Below are 19940 nucleotides of genomic sequence, written 5' to 3'. Positions count from 1 at the left end.
AGATGCAGACATGCTGGTGCTGAGATTGAAGAACATCCCTGGGGAGGTTTATTTCTACCCAGCAGCTCAGTCACTGCCCTTGATTTCCATCCACTTAACTCAGAGCTGGGGATTCCTTTCATTTCTTGCCCAGGGCCACTTGTCTTTTTAGAGCATCATCTTCCGGTTGTAGCATGCTGGCAGATGGGCATGACAGTTCAGGAGGGGTGCTGTATGTGTGTATGTATCTGTCTGTCTGCACACGAGATCTTGTGGGCAGCTCACCGGAGTCTCTGCTCTTTCACCTTCTTCCTCTCTCCCCAAACCAACCCCATCCTGCGATGCCAGCACACACACTGCCCATACCTAACTGAGCTATATTTGAGGGTGATCTTTGGGTTGCCTATGTGTGTTTTGTCTTTTCCAAGAGGTACACTAAGAACTGGAGATGGTTTCCAAACACCAGGGTCTCCAGTCACACACACAAGTGGGAGGACTCACTTCAGTGTGAGTCCTGGACCTGCCTGGGGCAAGTTGTTTATGATGTCCACAATGTAGGATGGTACCCAGGAGGTGACCTGTAGGGGAGAATCAAATCCTTCCTTCAAGGACCTCATCCGGTCTTGGGTCTAGTGTGGATTTCATTTTTTTCACCAACACATATTTTAATTTCTCAGACTTGATGTTGCCATGGTTTCTGTAAAGATAAATTTGTATTTATGCTATGGCAAATTCTATTTAAATGGGAACCAAGGAAAGAAATCCTGGTATCACATAGCCAGGGAACAGAAACTGGGACTAATGGATACAAATATAGAAGATTCTTCTAAAACTTAAAAAAAAATTATTATGCTGCCATGAGCATATATAAAGTGAGAAACTCTAAAGTGATAACCAAGATTTCTAGAAAATATCCAAGTAAAATTCCTTGCCACAAACTCTGAAGAGTTAAGCGGTATAAGAAAATGTGAAAAACACCAGATTCTACCATGAAGGCAGGATCTATTTTCAGAAAAGAAAAAAAAAAAGATAAAAAGAATTTCAATGGTCGGAATTCCGATAAAAAAAGATACACCCCACCCCATAATCTTTCAAGGCCTCGGGCTCTATCTGTATTCTATTCACTATCTGTATTCTATTTTACTTTATTACTCTTTGTTTTGGGGCCACATCCGGCAGTGCTCAGGGCTCACTCCTGGTGAGCTGGGATAACTGTGTGGGATGCTGGAGATTGAACCTGGGTTTGTTGTGTGTAAAAGCGCCTCCCCACTGTCCTATCTCTAGGCCTGGTCCCCTCCCTGCAACTCCCTTTAGAACAGACAAACCCAACTCTCCAGACAGAAGCTCTTTGTGCCAGAAAACAGGTCATTCACATTCTGCAACAGAGCAAAAGACAAGTGCTTTATTCTGAGAACTGTTCAAGTAGAATTTCAGTGCGCACCAGAAAAAGTGAAGAAAGATTTGCATCAATTTTGTTTGGAATGAACACTAGGATAAAAAGGGGCTACACAAGGTTTTTTTTTTTTTTCTCCAAACACCATCCATTCATTGCTAAGGCAAAAACACTTTTTTTTTTTAAACAGAACTATTACAGAAGGAAGCTACAGCACAAAACAGTACAGAAAATAAAACTCATCCCGAGTAACTTTCTTTTTCTTTGAAACAGATAAAATGAGAAGACGTTTTTCTATTTCTCAAGTGTGTGCAGATGGGGCCGGTCTGCTGCCGGAACAGCAATTCCAGCATTAAATATTGCACAACCGACCTTCAAGGCTCCTTCTGGTCTTGACCTCACTCACAAACTAGGAAAAGAAACGTGGTGGGCAGATGCCCAATGCCAAAGCTGCATGGTGTAGGCAGGGTGATGTGGCATAAATACCAGGAACCCAGGAACAGACTGGAAAGAAGCAGGTTACATAGGAAAGCAATGGGCTGACTGGGAAGTGTGAAGCCACGGAGCACTGTCCTAAGGAGCATGTTTGGTTCCAAAGTCTCTTAAGTGCTTTTAGATATCGCTGTGTCAGGGTGGACGAGAAGGAGGTGAGGAGTTAATTCCCATGGCAGTTAATTCCTGAGGCGGCATTACTGAGCGACACTGTGCAGATGAAATTGTGCTATGAAACGGGTCCCAGATCTCAGGTTCACCCCCAAAACGTGCTGGTTATTGGCAGGACACCAGACCCTGTAGACAGATGAACAGCTTGACTCCTCCTTTCTCTGATGCCATGAGTAAGGGACCAGCAAACACTTGCAAAGTCCCAAAGAAACCAAATGGAGGTCCCCTAGTACTTCTTAGTTCAAGGCCAAGCTACAATTATTTCCAGGTACTTTATTTTCAAAAACCGTAAGTGCCAACTCTGTAAACATTTGGTATCTTTCCAACTAACCCTGGTCCAGTAACAAAGACAAGAATAACAATAAAGCAGGAAGAATTCGGCATCAAATGGGCCCATCCATTCACCAGCTTCCTCTTTCAATGGAAAGATGATTTGAGAATTGATTTTTAAAGTCCATGCTATACTGTAGAGACCATTTCTGTGAACTTTTAAAAAAAATTTTTCCCCAATTCTGGACACAATGTTCAAAATGGCAATGATAGAGGTAAGAATTTTTTCTGAACAAAAACCCACCAGAATGGAGATAACAGGGAAGAACAGTTTCAACTCCAAGCATCCAACAAACAAACAAACGTACAATAGAGGTGCAGGAATCTCAACAGCTATACAAGGTTTGAAGCCATCATCTGTTTTATTATACAACTCTATGAACAGAAAATGAACAAAAATACACAATATACTTACCTGTACATGTGAACCTACTTTTGTTTTGCTTGTTTCTGGTTTTGTGTTTTGTTTTAGCTACAGATATGTATGATAGTTCATAAGGACGTTGTCTCGGGCAGTTCATAACTAGGTATGACCTTATTGCATTAAAGGGCAGATTCGAGAGTGGGAGGGAGATTCACGGACCCATCGCGGTCGGCACGACCGACCAGTACATTCCGAGACCGAACCTCCACCTCCAGGGGGAAGCGTCCCTGATCCTGTGAACGCCAAGTTCCTGGGCTTAGAGTTTGAGCTCATTTGCTATCTTCGAGGCAATATTCTTAAAGGCAATGGACGTGCCGGAGATGCGCTTGAAGCGGACCCCGTTGAGGGACAGCCTTGGCAGCTTGCACACCTCCATTTCCCACTGCACCAGGCTGTCCTGTCTGGCGTCACCATGTACACAGAAGAGCAAGAACCTCTCCTTCTGCTCATAGTCGCAGTTATTGGCATCCAGCACTTTGCGGATCTCGCGCATCATGTCGTTGGGGTCCATGGAACTGGTGGTCTTCATGCTCCACGTAAAACGCAATGAGCGCGGCTTGGAGTCTTTGCTCTCTTCCTTGTCTCGGTCTTTTGGCTCCCCGGCTGTGCTTCTGGAGGGACAGAGAAAGAACCAAGCGCAATCAGCCCAGAGTAGAAACTCGGGCAAACATTCCACCGCAGCCACGTCAAAGCTGAGTCCTCAGTCTGGTGCTCTGTGTAGCTAGCTGCCTGGGTGGAGGGACAGTTTGTTTCTCTCACTTCTAAGAAGAGATAGCCGCTGGAGAGATAGTCCAGTGCATAGAGCACTTGCTTGCAGATGGCTGATCTGGGTTCAATCCCCAGTACCTTAGATGGTCCCATCTCCACCCACCCCCCAAGTGCTTCCAGGAGAAATTTCCTGAGCACACTAAGCCCTGAACACTATTGGGTGTGACTCCACACCCCCAAAACCAAAAAAGAAAAAAGTCCCAGATTCCAGGACACTGTCTGCTCTGGCCTTTCTATTGGCTGTGATCAAAAGCATTTACGTTTTCTAAAATGGATTTGATAGGGAAATAAGTTTGGGGATGAAAACCTTTGTCTTTTCTCAACTCCTCCCATATTTGTTTTACTCTGCAAGAAGAAAAATTGCCATTTGCTGTGCAGGTAACACAAAATAGGCATTTTTGCTTGAAAACATGCATAGGGTCGGGGGTTCCCCTTTGTGACTTGAGGCCCAAGGGCTAAAGCAAGGCCCACTTCTGTGGCTGGGATGTAGATTAAAGGGTCTACAGGCCTGTCCTGGGCTGGGGAATCTGGGAAATTACAGCACCCCACATTCATTGGAAAAAACAGAATCAACAGCTGGGAGAAGAAGGGATCAATGTGTTTCTCAGGTCACAGGGCTACTGCACTGAGGGGTGGGGACTGGGCATGTGAGCCCATGTTCGTGTCCTATTGAGGAAGGGTCTCAGGCCTCTGTGCCTGGAAGCTCCAGTACCTACGTCAGTAAGTGGCTCTTGGACCTCCCATTGCTCAGGAGAAGCCAGGATGAGAGATGAGGTACTATAGGTCTGGGGGCTTCTGGAAAGCCAGCAAGAGTTATCTGTGGTTATGTCAGGACCCCCAGGCATGGCTGTCCCCACCTCCTCATAGCCCCACCCCTAGAGTGAAATGGGAATCAGATGTCATGGAGTAAATGAAATGTCAGGTAAAAGAATGCAGCACCCTGTGACCCCCAACACTCACACAGACATAGACAGACACACAGACACACAGATAAATACACACATACATATATATGTATATAGACACTCATAGGCACGTACACACAGGCATGCACACACGGGCATGTGCAAACACACATGTACACACACAATCACACTGCTCTTGTGTAGATGGAAGTGTCTCCTCACCTGGAGACATCGGTTCTGCCACTGGCTTCGGCGTCACTTGGATCCCTCAAAACAAAGTGAAGGTGGAGATTTAATGACCAAAATGAAAAGATCCTGAGAAACACGCACCGCCCCATTTCCCCAGAACCTGCAGGCAAAGCTACTGCTTCCAGGGTCCACTTAGGGGTTTGACATCTTCCTCTGGCCCCATAATGCCCAGGGCCTACTAACCACCTGGCAATGGGAGGGGGTTATGGTCCCTTGGATTTTTTTTTTCCTAAAACATAATCTTCTAACCAATTTGCAGTCAGGATTTTCATGTAATAACCAATCTTTTGCTTCAGCCTTGTCCAACCAATCCCAAGTTCAGACTGTTTAAAAAGGGTAAGCAGCAAGACAGCCTCAGAAATGTTATACAAAATTGCTCAGTTTAGAGCATACAGAAACCAAGCTTGACGTTGGAGATAAAGTGCACATAAAAGTATTCAATGCATATAAGTTTTCTACAGATAAACAAATGTTTAAACAAAAGCCAGGGCCTCATTTCAGGATGTTAAGTTATTCATTTAGAATAACTTAAGCCACATCTAAAAGCTGAGTCTATAGCATGAATGAAGTCTCCAACATAACATGGCTCTTAACTGTGAAGTGCAACCAGCCAACTCAACTGACAGTTGAAAATAATGAACATCTAAAGGTAACTAAATAGTTCAGTTGGAGCAGAGGGGAAACCAATTTGAAAAGGGCGGGGGGAGCTCCTGACAGATAGCAAGATGCTAACAGATATTTTGGGAACAATCAGCAATTGGGGTCCTCAAGCCAAAGTTTTCTTTATTTTCCAACCAGTGCAGAGATATTCACATGACTTCTGGGAGAGGGACCCTAGAGGAGAAAACTCAGAGCATCTTCCTCACTTCTGACCTTTGGAAAACAGCTCCACGGTCTCAGGTGAGATGGGAACTGGCTGGGATTATATATATCCTGGGGTGCTCAGGCTTCTGGATTGAGGCCTTTCCTGAAAAATGCACTGTATAAAAGCCCATTTTCTCATCTGAATTACAGAGGATAATAAAAGGTGACCTTACATTTACTTTAGGTTTTATTTTTTCTGACTGTATTTTAGGCTTACTCCTGGCTGTGTGCTCAGGTATCACACCTGGTTCAGGGGGACCATATAGGGATGTTGGGCATTAAACCCAAGTTGACTATGTGCAAGACAAGTGCCCTCTCCACTATATGATCTCTCTAGCCCGTTTCACATATGAATAGAAATTCAGCAACTTTCTATTTTCTCAGAAAGTGGTACTTTGAATGGGAACCATAGAAGTTTAATCCTCTTAAACCAAGGGGTATAAATGTTGCTAGTGAGGTGGTTCCCAGTTGAGTAGAGCACTCAAAGGATCATACATTAGTCATTTCAGAGGAATAATTCAATTCATTACAATTCAATACTAAGGAAAAAAAGTAGGGTGTGAACTCTTTTAGCCAATCAAGTAGGATGTGAAGGTAGGATATGAGAGGGAATTAAAACAGGGTGTGTGCTCTTGTGTTTAAACTGGGAATATGCTTGATGTGATTAGTGTAATTCCCTCTTTTCTTGTTTGTTAAACAAGAATTGAGATGGTTTGTTAAGCACAAAAAATTGAAAAGGGCTAAATAAGTGGTGCTAGATTGTCTTCTGCAAGAGGCAGGAACCCCAGATCAGAGTTTATAGCAGATATTAAAGATGGCTGTTATACAGGTGCAGTAAAAGCTGGGATAAAAACTTTTAACCTAGATTAGATTTAGAGCAAGCTGGCCTTTCCCAGGAAACATTTGGTCATACATTTTAACTTCCGGCTTCAGGTCAGTCTTTAGTTTGCCAAACCCCAGAGGGTCCTTCTTCCAGGTCCTGGGGAAGTAAAAGGTTCTATCTCCTTCATCTTCTCGTTGGTGGCTGTCACTATCAGGCATTGCACTAGAGTCCTTTGAGCTCACACAAGCCCTAAGTTGCTGCCAGGGCATCATGAAGCATGTCCTGGTATTAAATCATTGCCATGGTGATGTGAAGCTTGTCCCTGGTTCTGTCTGCCTTCTAGCATACTATTTGGAGCAGGCTCCTAGGGAAATATTTTCCAACGCACAGGGACACTCCTTGGTGTGCCTTGTTACTGTGCTGCTCTGGTGGGTAGGGACAGGATCACTATAGCCCTTTCTGTCTACTTGCTGCTTTGCTAAGGTGGGCCAAAACATCAGGAATGGTGCATCCTTGAGCCTTGTTCCCTGTGTTTTTAGCTGGGAACATCCTACTGATGAGGGCTTCCTAACACTCTCATTCTGTCCAGGATACAGCCTGGATAATGTTGTTCTGGCCTATCAGTCTGCAGCAGAGCTGAGTGGGCTTTCAGCCCCTTCTGACATAAAAAAGGGTATAGGAACCCTGAGATGGCACTGCCCTCCTGGCATAAGGCCACAGCTTCCTGGAAGGACTTTGATGCATCTAGTCCACAAATCTTTATCAGCAGCAATTTTTTTTTCTTGTTTTGGTGGGTGGGGTGGGGGGATTAATCCTGGTTCTGCACTCAGGAGTTACATCTAGCAGTGCTTGGGGAACCCTCTGGGGTGCCAGGGATCAAACCTGAGTCAGCCTCATGCAGGGAAAACACCCTACCCACTGTACTATTGCTTCAGCCATTATTTTGCAGAATTTTTATTTTTGTTTGTTATTTTTGTTTTTAGGCCACATCTAGCAATACTCAGGCATTACTCCTGTCTCTGCATTCAAATCACTTATGGCAAGCTTGAGGAATCATATGGGATGCTGAGATCAAACCCAGTTTCGCCTCATGCAACATAAATGCCATTTCCTGTGGCTTATCATTTGCAGAATTTCTAAATGCCTATTTTGTCTACTTCACCCACAACTTTCCCACCCTCCTCTTGGTTCAGGAAAATGATGCTGGACTTATTTAAAATACATATTTTTTTCCTTTTTCTTTTGGAAAAAATCTTTTGCAAAAAGAAAAAAAAAGAGCGGGCAAGGTACCAACCTGCGGACGAACTTGGACGTGATCTTGCTAATGATGCCAGTGGAAGTGCCCCTTCGGGCATGTGCAAAGGCGCCTGGCTCGTGCGAGGGCGAGGCGGGAGGCCCATTGTAGGCAGCGCTGCGGCGCTCCCGGAGCTGCTCACCATGGAAGGTGCTTCGGCTGGAGCTACCTCGGGGAAAGCGTGTTCGGTCCGGGGTGCTGGCGCTAATACTGTGCGCGGATGGGGAGGCAGCAGGCGCCCGCTGCGTGGTGCTGTGGGACAGGTGAGAGAGGAGATCAGGCCTGGGTCCCTGACAGCTTCCCGCCTGCTAAACTCTGGGGTCCAAGCTCTCCCCCAGATTGCAAATTCAGCTCCAGCCAAGTGCCTGCTGGACACATGGCCAACAACAACAACAACAAAAATAACCACTTGGCAGTCCAGAGGGGAGCGGGCAGACCTTACCCGGGCCTGTAGGCCTCGGCACCATCCTTGATGGTTGATGGTGGCACTTTGATGGGGTGGCTGGAGGCAGACATGGACTTCTGGTGGCGGGGTCGTGCTGACGGGATGGCAGATGCCACTGAGGAGCCCGCAGAGGCAAGGCTGCTGGCCGACATCTCTGTGAGGCTTGGAGAGAAGTTGGGGAGACCGAGACGATGGAAGAGAGAAAAAAGACCTGTGGTTTACTACAAGTGGAGGAGATTTTTCAGACTCCAATGATTAACTGCTGAGGCCTGAAAACTTTGTAGGAGCAAACATAGGTAGGAGGCATGACTCGAAAGTGACTTACAATCCTCTGAGGGCTACACCCAGTGGTGCTTATAGGCTATTCCCACTTTGGTTATCAGGGTGTCAAGGAACCCAAGGCAGAGTTGAGGAAGGAATCTCAGACTCCTGCATGCAAATTTGTGCTAGAGCCCACCTGGCTCTCTCTCAGGTTCCAATGTTCTGGCTGAAAATGAATGTCCAAGATGAATTTTGATCACAGCCTGCCCTGGGAATATTTTTGCAGACCTTGCATGCATCTATGTGAACTGGGAGAAGATGGGAGTTTATTTTCGTGAATGAAAACAACCAGAACCAGAGACAATGCATTTTCCAACAGTCAGTCTGAGACACAGCACTGCTGTGAGGTGTGATATAGGATACAGTCAGAATTCCAAGCTCAAAGCAAGGTCCCTGGAAAAAATGACTGGAACCTCTTTTAGTTTCTATCAGTGAGCAACAGGATTAAGGAGTGCAGATGAGAAGTGGGCTAGAAAACAGGCAGTATAAAATCAATGCTCTAGCAGCTTCTGAATTCAACAGTACCTGTGTGTGTGTGTGTGTGTGTGTGTGTGTGTGTGTGTGTGTGTGTGCCTGTATGTGTGTGCATCTGTGTGTGTGGAGGGCATGCTGAGGAGTAGACACTTAGAACACATGTTGTTGTGTTGTTGACATAACTATTGGCTGAGAGGACAGAGAAGTAAGAGAGGCCTGTGGGGACCAGAGTGGCAGAAGAGGAGACAATAAGATCCAAATGACGAGGAATTCAGCTGAGGTGAGGTGTGTGAGACCAGCAGGAGAGTCATAGGTAGTGACCAGAGTTTGCATTTTAAAAGCATCATTTGGAATCAGAGAGATAACACAGTGATAAAGTGTTTGCCTCGTATGTGGCCAACCTAGGACAGACCCAGAGTTCAACCCCCATCATTCCATATGGTCACCCTGAGCCTGCCAGAAGCAATTTCTGAGTGCAGAGCCAGGAGTAACCCCTGAGCACTGCTGGATGTGGCCCCAAAAAACAAACAAAAAAAATGTTTTAATTGGAATTGAACCTGAGGTACATGAACCCAAACGCTATTGCCAATTGGTTGTGAGTAGAATTTTGGGGAAAAGAAAATCCCAGTTTGAATCTGGCTGAGTTATGAAAGACCAGCAAGAATGCAACCACTCTGCTTCACTCTGCAGCTGTTCATTTCTTCCAGTCAAGGAGCTGTACCACAACACATAGTAACAATCCCATACAACAAAGTTCACAATGGGAAAACAACACCACCACATCTTGTGACTGAAGATGATAGTTCTGAAGACCAAACCAACACCTGCCACCTATATAACATCTCTGATCAAGACTTCAGAGGAAGGGCCCAGAGAGATAGCACAGCGGCGTTTGCCTTGCAAGCAGCCGATACAGGACCAAAGGTGGTTGGTTCGAATCCCGGTGTCCCATATGGTCCCCTGTGCCTGCCAGGAGCTATTTCTGAGCAGACAGCCAGGAGTAAACCCCTGAGCACTGCCAGGTGTGGCCCAAAAACCAGAAAAAAAAAAAACCCAAAAACTTCAGAGGAAATGTTAAGGATGTTCAAAGAACTTAAAGAAACAATGAAGTGAATAGCCCATAAGACTCAAGAGGATATGAGAGTAAAAATGAGAAAACTTCATAAAAGTATCAGGACTGAAAAATATGGCAGGTGAAATGAAAACCTTGCTGGAAAGCCTCATCAAGCTTAGAAAGAGCTGCTGCAGACAGAATAAGTGAAATAGAAGATGAACTGCATAACAGCTCCAAACAACAGAAGAGGTGGAAAAAATCCTCAAAGAAAGTGAACAGATAACAATAAAACTCTGGTATAAACCCAATAGAAAGAACATAAGAATTATTGGGGTCCCAGAGATCCAGGGGAAAAAAAACCAGTTTTCTTCAACAGTCCAGGACATCATTGCTGAGAAATTCCCAGTACTAAAGTGTGCATACAACTACACCCTGGATACCTAGAAGTACCAGCTAAAAGAGATCCAGTGAAAAGCACCCCAAGGCACATACTAGTCACAATGATGAAAATCACAGATAGGGATAGACTACTTAAAGCAGCAAGATTAAAAAAAAGAAGGAAACCATATACATAGAGACATCCTTAAGATTTATAGCAGATTTATCACAAGCAACTCTCACGGCCCAAAAAGCAGTGGTGGAATATAGAGACAAAACTCAATGAAATGAATGTTTCGCCAAGGATACTTCACCCAGCCAGTTTTACATTCAGGTTTGAAGGAAGAATACTCAGCTTCATAAATAAACAACAGCTCAGAAACTTTACAGACTCAAAACCAACCTTAAAACAAGAGTTGAAGAGTCTACTTTAAAACAAAACAGACCCCAAAACACATCAAATTCCTACAAAAGATGACACTTAATCCATGACAATCATCTCTCTCAATTAAGAGAGTAGCAAATGGACCAAATGTTAAATGCAACATTTTTAGCCCACAAGAGACACATACAAATAGTTAGAGCAAATATAGATTAAAGTCAAAGGTTGGAGGACATTCATTCAAGAAAATAATTTCCTAAAAATGTTGGGTGGCCATAGAAATATCATACAACACAGACTTTAAGCTTAAAAAATTATGAGACAGAGATGGACTTTTTTTTTGGGGGGGGGGGAGGGCACAACTGGCAGTGCTCAGGGGTTACTCCTGGCTCTGCACTCAGACATCGCTGAGTACCAGGAATATGGATGCCAGGAATCGAACCTGTGTTGGTCCCATGTTGGCTGTGTACAAGGCAAAAGCCCTCTCACTGTGCTATCACTCTGGCCCTAAAATGGACATGTCTTAATAATCAAGGGATATGTACAACAGGAAATCATACTCCTAAACATATATGCACACAATGAGGGGCCAGAAGAATATTTAAAACAATTACTGACATTAATGGCATCAATAACAATACATAATGACATCAATAAAAATACAATAATATTGGGAGACTTCAATACTGCCCTGTTATACCTTGATAGGTCAAGCATGCTAAAACTCAACAAGGATATGTTGGCTCTGAAAGGAAGATATGGAAGAGTGGTTTAGTATAGTGTATATGTATATGTGTGGATATATATATATATATATATATATGGCTATATATGTGTATACACACACACACACACACACACACACACACACACACACACACACACACACACGGCTCTCCATCCCCAAAAAGCTGAATACGTATTCTTCTTCATTCTTCTTCATGGGTCATTTTCCAAGATAGACCACATGCTGGGCCACAAAACATACCTCCATAAAATTAAGAGAATAGAAATTGTATCAACTACCTTCACAGATGCACTGAAGTAAATTACAAATAGACAGAGATAAACCATTTAACACATGGAAATGAAAAAGCTCACTGAACAGCCAGTGGATTAGAGATGAAATCAGAGAGGAAATCAAAAGTTTCCTAGAAACAAATGAGAATGAACACATGAATTATCAAAATTTGTGGGATACCACAAAAGTGGTATTAAGAAGAAAATATAGTTTTGCAAGCATTCATCAGGAAGGAAGAGAGCCTACATAGATAACAATGGCATAGCTTAAAAATGGAAAATGATCAACAAATGAACCAAAAAAATAGGCAGACAGAAAGAAATGACAAAGCTCAACGAATAAATTAATGAACTAGGAACAAAATAAACCCCCAAAATCCAAAAGATCAATGAAATCAAGAGTTGGTTCTTTGAAAATATAAACAAGGGGCTGGAGAGATAGCATGGAGGTAAGGCAATTGCCTTACATTCAGAAAGACGGTGGTTCAAATCCCAGCATCCCATATGGTCCCCCGTGGCTGCCAGGGGCGATTTCTAAGCGCAGAGCCAGTTGTGACCCAAAAACCACCACCACCACCACCACCACCACCAACAACAACAACAACAACAACAACAACAAAAAGTAAACCAGTAGCAAGACTCACAAAGAAAAACAGAGATAGAAACTTAATAAAAAAACAAACTAGAAATGAAATGGGGAGGTTCCTTCAGATACTGCAGAAACTCAGAGGGTAATCAGAGATTACTTTGAGAAACTTTATGACACAAAACAAGAGAACCTGGAAGAAATTGATAAATTCTTAGGACTCTTATAAGCTTCCAAGGTTGAACCAAGCTGATCTGAAATATCTGAAGAGATGTATCACTATTGGAGAAATTGAAAGGGTAATCAAAAGGTTTCCTAAAAAAAAAAAAAAAAAGCCCAGGCCCTGATGAATTCACTAGTGAATTCTTTCAAACCTTTAAAGAGGACTTACTACCAACATTTTTCAGGATCTTCCAGAAAACTGAAGAAACAGAAAAAGTCCCAAATAGTTTCTATGAAGCTAACATAACCTCGATACCAAAAGCAGACAAAGATGTCACCAAAAAAGAGAACTAGAGAACTACAGGCCAATATCCTTGATGAATACAGACACAAAAATGTTCAACAAAATTCTAGCAAATAGGAACCAATGTCTCATCAGGACGATCATATACCATGACCAAGTAGGATTCATTCCAGAAATGCAAGGATGGTTTAACATATGTAAGTCAATCAATGAAAACATCATATCAACGAAAGGAAAAATAAAAACCATATAATCATATCAAAAGATGCAGAGAAAGCTTGATAGGGTCCAATACTCATTCATAATAAAAGCTCTCAAAAAGAAAGAAACTTTTCTAAATATGGTCAAGATCCATGGCAGATATTATACTCAATGAGGTAAAACAAAAAGCCTTTCCTTTAAGATCTGGCACAGGGGCTGGGCGGTGGTGCTAGAGGTAAGGTGCCTGCCTTGCCTGCGCTAGCCTTGGACAGACCGAGGTTCGATCCCCCGGCGTCCCATATGGTCCCCCAAGCCAGGAGCAACTTCTGAGTGCATAGCCAGGAGTAACCCCTGAGCATTACCAGGTGTGGCCCAAAAACCAAAAAAAAAAAAAAAAAAAAAAAAAAAATCTGGCACAAGGGGCCAGAGAGGTGGCGCTAGAGGTAAAGTGCCTGCCTTGCAAGCGCTAGCCAAGGAAGGACCGAAGTTCGATCCCCCGGCGTCCCATATGGTCCCCCCAAACCGGGGCAATTTCTGAGTACTTAGCCAGCAGTAACCCCTGAGCATCAAATGGGTGTGACCTGAAAAAACAAAAAACAAAAAACAAAAAGATCTGGCACAAGACAATGTTTACCTCTCTAGCCACTTCTATTCAACAAGTACTAGAAGTACCTGTCAAAGAAATTAGGCAAGAAAAAGATATCCAAGACATTCAGATAGGAAAGGAATAAGTCAAGCTCTCACTGTTTGTAGTTGACATACTATATTTAGAAAATCCTAAAGATGCCACCAAAAGCTTCTAGAAACAATACATTTATATAGTAAAGTGGCAAGCTACAAAATTAACATGCAAAAACCCATGGCATTTTTATACATAAATAATTAAAGAAAAGAAAGAGACATTTAAAAAAAAAATCCCATTCACAATTGTGCCTCAGGAAATCAAATACCTTGGAGTCAACTTAACTAAAGAGATGAAAGACCTTTGCAAAGAAAACTATAAAGCATTGTTTCAATAAGTAAAAAACAAGAAAATGAAAACATTCACCCTGCTCATGAATTGGGAGAATTAATATTATTAAGATGGCAATACTTTCCAAAGCATTGTACAGATTTAATGTGATTTCTCTAAGAATACCCATGAAATTCTTCAAAGAGTAGATAAAACACTCCTGAAATTCATTTGGAACAATAAACACCCATGGATAGCTAAAGCAATCCTTGGGAAAAAGAAAATGGGAGCATCACTTTCCCCAACTTTAAATTGTACTATAAATCAATAGTCAATAAAACAGCATGGTATTGAAATAAAGACAGACCCTCCGATCAGTGGAATAGACTTGAGTATTCTGAGACTGAATCTCAGGTATACAACCAATTAATCTTTGATAAAGCGGAAAGAAATATAAAGTAGAAAAAAAAGAAAGCCTCTTCAACAAGTGGTGTTGAAAAAACTGGTCAACCACATGCAAAAAAGTGAACTCAAACCTCCCTTTAACATCATACATAAAGGTCGAATCAAAACTAATTAGGGCCAGAGAGATAGCATGGAGGTAAGGCATTTGTCTTTCATGCAGAAGATTATTGGTTTTAATCCTGGCATCCCATATGGTCCTCCGAGCCTGCCAGGAGCTATTGCTGAGCGTGGAGCCAGGAGTAACCCCTGAGCACTGCAGGGTATGACCCAAAAACCAAAAATAAAAAATAAAAATAAATAAAGACCCTGATCTCAGAACTGAAACCATAAGGTTTCAGAGGAACATACAGGAAAAACACGCCATGACATTAAGACTAAAGGCAACTTCCAGGAGGAAACAACTGTACAAACAAATGGAGCATAGATAAACAAGTGGAACTACATTAAATTGAGAAGCTTCTGCACTTCAAAGGAAACAGTGCCTAAGATACAAAGGCTACCTATGGAATGGGAGAAACTATTCACCTAATACCCATTTGATAAGATGTTAATATCTAAGATGGATGTGGTACTGGGAGACTTAACAACAACAACAACGACATCTAACCCCATCAAAAAATGTGGAGAAGAAATGAATAGACATTTCCTCAAAGAAAATATACAGGTGGCCAAAAGGCACATGAAAAATATGCTCAACATCACTAATAATCAGGGAGATGCAAATCAAAACATGGAGGTATTATCTCACACCACAGAGAGTGACACACATCACAAAGAACAAGAAAACCAGTGCTGGCATGGATGTGGGTAAAAAGGAATTCTCATTCACTGCTGGTGGAAATGCCATGTAAGCCAGCCTTTCTGGAAAACAATATGGATATTTCTCAAAAAAGGGGGGGGGGGATTGAGCATCCTTACAATCCAGCAATACCACTCCTAGAGATATACCCTAATGTTGGAGCAACTGGTTTTTACCCTCTTCAGATAATTCTTCTTTGCTTGTGCTTATCACTCATGGACTCCATGGAAGTACCTTTGAATTGGTCCCATACCCCTACCTGTTCTCCACCCATAAGGATAATCCTAATAAAGACCATGGGTCAGAGAATTTGCTTGTGGTTTCAGTTCCACAGCTAACCTCTCTGCCTGCCAGTATCTTTGCCTGCTTGCAGAGAGCTTGTGGTGGAAGTTTCTTGAACCTGTTTTATTTCTTCATTTTGTGTGGATTATTTACTGTGTTGGCATTGCTTCTAGACCCATGTTCCCTAATCCCTCAGAATTGGGGCATGAGGTTTCCACTACACCAGGGGTCCTCAAACTTTTTAAATGGGAGGGGACAATTCACTGTCCCTCAGACTGCTGGAGGGCCAGACTATAGTTTGAAGAAAAAAAACTAAGAGCAATAGTGGCCCATGGGTTATAGTTTGAGGACCCTGCCCTAGACTGAGAGGAGCTGTCCAGAGACGAAAGGAGGACAGAGTCAGAGAGTGTGGATGCACAGCCCACACATGCACACTGCAGGCCAGGGTGAATTGAGTCTGTTACTTTAGTAGGACAGGCAGTGGAAGTACAAACACCTGGCAGGCCAGATAAATGTCCTCAGGACCCCTGTACTACACCCTAGGAACACAAAAACACACTATAAAAAGACCCTCTGCACCTCTATGTTCATCAGAGCACTATTTACAATAGCCAGAATCTAAAAGCAACCCAGGTACCTGACAACAGATGAGTAGCTAAAAAAAAAAAACTGTGGTACATCTACCAAATGCAGCTGTTGGGAAAAATGATTTTGATAATTGCTTATACATGGATGGACATGGAGATTATTATGCTGAGTAAAATAAGTCAGAGGGATAAACATAGAATAATCTCATTCATCTATAAAGCATAAGGAAAATAAGAGTATGGGGATGATATCCAGAGACAAGAGATGAGGATTAGGAGGACTAGTCCATAGCAGGAAGCTTGCCACAAAGAACAGAGAGTGCAATTAGAGTAAAGTCCACTATGAAAGGGATATGTGTGGCACCCCTTCATTAACAGTAGTGTAAACCACAGTGTGTGTGTGTGTGTGTGTGTGTGTGTGTGTGTGTGTGTGTGTGTGTGAGAGAGAGAGAGAGAGAGAGAGAGAGAGAGAGAGAGAGAGAGAGAGAGAGAGAGAGAGAGAGAGAGAGAGAGAGAGAGAGAGAAGTAAAACGCCTGTCCCAAAACCCAAAAGTAGACAGGGGAGGGTGAGTGGAAGGTAAGAGGGCATCAGGGAAGGTGAGAAGGAAACTGTTGACATTGGTGAAGAGAAATGTGAACTGGTGAAGGTTGTTGTACATCGTATGACTGTAACTCAATCATGATCAACTTTATCTGTGAAAAAACAAACTGTAGTATGAATAACTTAACGACCATGGTGTTTAAATTAAAAAAAAATATGTATATATATATATATATATATAGAGAGAGAGAGAGAGAGAGAGAGAGAGAGAGTCAGAGAGAGAGAGATAGAGATCTCCAAGTAACAAGGAGCCAGAACCACAGCATGGCAAGAAGGGCACCTGACTTATCACAACTGACTTGGGTTTGTTCCCAACATCTCATAGAGTTCCCAAGCCTCACCAGCAGTGATACCCGAGTACAGAGCCAGGAATAATTCCTGACTAAGCACTACTAGTAGCAGGTCCCCCAAGAAGAATAATAACCAAAGAAATAAAACCCAGGTTATGAGAATTGGGTGAGGCTCTGGTTTATTGTTTCAGCCAAGGATTTTCTGGACTAGTCTCAGGTGAAGCAATGCCTACAATTTCCCAAACTGTTTCTGACTTCCCATTAGGCCCAGGGGAAAGCCTCAACAAAGTATTATTATTGGCTTCCTCTTGGGAACTCTCCAACCTAGAGGTCCTCAAACTTTTTTTTTTTCCTTCAGAAGCCAGTCAAATTGAGCAGTGGGAGGTTATATACCAACTTTTGTGATCTAACATTAATAAGTTCTGATAAACCACTGCCATCGGACCAGCTGTCCTCAAACTTTTAAACAGGGGGCCAATTCATTGTCTCAGACTGTGGGAGGGCTGGACTATAGTTTAAGAAAAAAACTATAAACAAATTTCTATGCACACTGCACATATCTTATTTTGAATTTTAAAAAAAAAAACAACAAAATGAAAATAAATACAATGTTTAAAATGAAGAACAAGTAATGTTAAATCAAGCAAACTTACCAGTATTTCAATGGGAACTAAGGGCCTGCTTTTATGGGCCTTAGTTTCCTCAAACTAAGTTTCCTCCCTGCCCAAGACTGAGAAGAGGAGTCGAGAGAAAGAGAGGAGTCAGAGAGTGCAGCACACATAGCATACATCCCACACATGTGTACTGCAGGCCAGGAATTAGCTGCTAAGCAAGACAGGCAGCAGCAGAAAAAACACCTGGTGGGCTGGATAAATGTCCTTGATGGGCCAAATGTGGCCCCTGGGCCGTAGTTTAAGGACCCCTGATCTAGCCAGTCAAGGGTCCCTATCAGGGAGAGCAGAACATAAGGGCTCTGGCCTGACCTACCTGCTGTCCTTGCCGTTCTGCAGGCCTGTGTAGCGGTCAGTGGTCCGCTCACAGACATACGTGTTCCTTCGTGCCATGCTGCCCCCTGAATACACATTGTTCTGTAGAACGAACAGAGAAGAAGGCGGCAGTTGAAAACCCAAACAGTGATTTCTTCAAAACCCAAAATAGGACATGCTTCTGTTTTAGTTTGTTTGGTAGGGGAGGAAATGATGGACCAAACCTGGCAGTACTTAGGGCTCACTCCTCGAGTGCTTTATGGACCCTACAGGATCCTAAGGATTGGACCAGGTCACAGTGTGCAAGGCAAGTGCTCTACCCACTGTACCATCTCTCCAGCCCCTAATATCCAGATATGTCTAATGAAGAGTTGTAGTGGATTTGAGGTGCTAACAGCCTGGGCAGGTGGGTTAGAATCTAACTGTAGCAGAATTTAGGGCAACCAGTAGGAAGGCACTAAATTTGAAGTCAAAATAGCAAAGCCATCTAAGGGTCACAAACACAACCATTAACACAGAAGCTGCAGACTCGGATGACTTAATGACTCACCCTGTGAGATACATTTGACATATTTTCTTTTGCTAAAGTTTTTTGTTTTTTGTTTGTTTGTTTGTTTTTGGGCCACACCCAGCAGCAGTGGAGCTCAGGAGTTACTCCTGGCTGTGCTCAGAAATCGCTCTGGCAGGCTCAAGGGACCATATGGGATGCTGGGGATCGAAACTGGTCCTTCCAGGTATGCTGCGTGCAAGGCAAACATCCTACCGCTGTGCTATTACTCCAGCCATGAACTTTTTTTAAAAAATAATTCCATTACCACATAGTTGTAAACAAGCAATATTAAGTAAATTATGTCATGCCTGCCAATGAGGCAAGGTTGGGAATCTGGAGAGCAATGGAGGGAAGGTCACACTGGTGGTGGGATTGGTGTTGGAACATGGAATACTGAAAACAAATGTATTATGAGCAATTATGTAAACCATGGTGTTTAAATCAAGTAACGAAACGGTTAAAAAAAAAAAAGCATCTGGAGCAAATCAGTTGTCTTGCCCATTCCAACTGGGCTTCCAATTGAGGGAAGGGGCTCCCCACCACCCCCAGCAACAACAGCCACATTCTGGTAGGGAACAGGGGTGTTCAGGGCAGGACTATGGGACCAGGAGGGGAATGTGCCATGCTAATTGTCACCAGCAAGACACAAATATAACCCACTTCTCTTCCAGAGTGGAGCGTCCCAAGTCAACACCTGCACCACCATTGGGCACAGCACTCCCCAGCCCCAGGACTCTACCATCACGGTAGCCTATGAAGTGAGTGAAGCACCATGACCAACTGTCCATGTGAGCATCTCATAAAGGCTCTTGCCATGCAGGAGTCACTGGAGAGATGCTTTAGTATGCACAAAAGACCTGGGACCTTGAACTGTGCCACCCACAACACACTCACACTGGGGATCGTGGAGGACTTTTTCCTCTCGGGGCCCACGAGTGGGCTGGTGGCCATCTCGCTCCTGGAACCCACTGTGGTGCTGCCCAGCTTCCGGGCCAGGGTGCGGTCTGACTCCTCCTTCTGCTCACTCTCCACACTGGTGGCCTGTGGCCTTTTGGTGTAGGAGACAGCAGCAGGGATGGCGGGGCCAGCTGCAATGAAAAAAAAAAAAAACCAGAACCAAACCGGGATTAACTGAGAAGCAACGGACATGATTTCTTCAGGAAAAAATGCTTAAAAATATCTTTACATACTTTATATACTCTGCACTAAGATTATATGAGCGAGCGGGGGAGAAAGGGGGGAGAAAGGGGAGAGAGAGAGAGAGAGAGAGAGAGAGAGAGAGAGAGAGAGAGAGAGAGAGAGAGAGAGAATACATGATAGTACAGTAGGGAAGGGATGCTTGCCTTGTACCTGGCTGATCCAGGTTCAATCCCTGGCATCCCATAAGGTCCCCAGGACATTGCCAGGAG

The 19940-nt window shown here is 43.4% G+C and overlaps 1 protein-coding gene across 1 annotated transcript in view; it reads right to left on the bottom strand.

Annotated features, from left to right (window-relative positions):
- Positions 1–1359: 1359 nt before the first annotated feature.
- The window catches only part of MARK1 (microtubule affinity regulating kinase 1), an 86979-nt gene continuing 68398 nt past the window's right edge, over positions 1360–19940 (bottom strand). Inside the window, exons 13-18 of the mRNA XM_049769509.1 lie at positions 19426–19619; positions 17983–18083; positions 8135–8299; positions 7693–7944; positions 4685–4729; positions 1360–3400 (exon numbers count right to left, since the gene is read on the bottom strand). Coding sequence (XP_049625466.1) covers positions 3046–3400; positions 4685–4729; positions 7693–7944; positions 8135–8299; positions 17983–18083; positions 19426–19619 — 1112 coding nt within the window. The 3' untranslated portion in view covers positions 1360–3045. The remainder of the gene's footprint in view (positions 3401–4684; positions 4730–7692; positions 7945–8134; positions 8300–17982; positions 18084–19425; positions 19620–19940) is intronic.

The sequence above is a fragment of the Suncus etruscus genome, chromosome 3 (genome assembly GCF_024139225.1).
Source record: "Suncus etruscus isolate mSunEtr1 chromosome 3, mSunEtr1.pri.cur, whole genome shotgun sequence".
In the NCBI taxonomy this organism is placed as follows: domain Eukaryota; kingdom Metazoa; phylum Chordata; class Mammalia; order Eulipotyphla; family Soricidae; genus Suncus; species Suncus etruscus.
The sequence above is the reverse complement of the archived record's forward strand: the minus strand, read 5'-3'. Positions and strand labels throughout refer to the sequence as shown.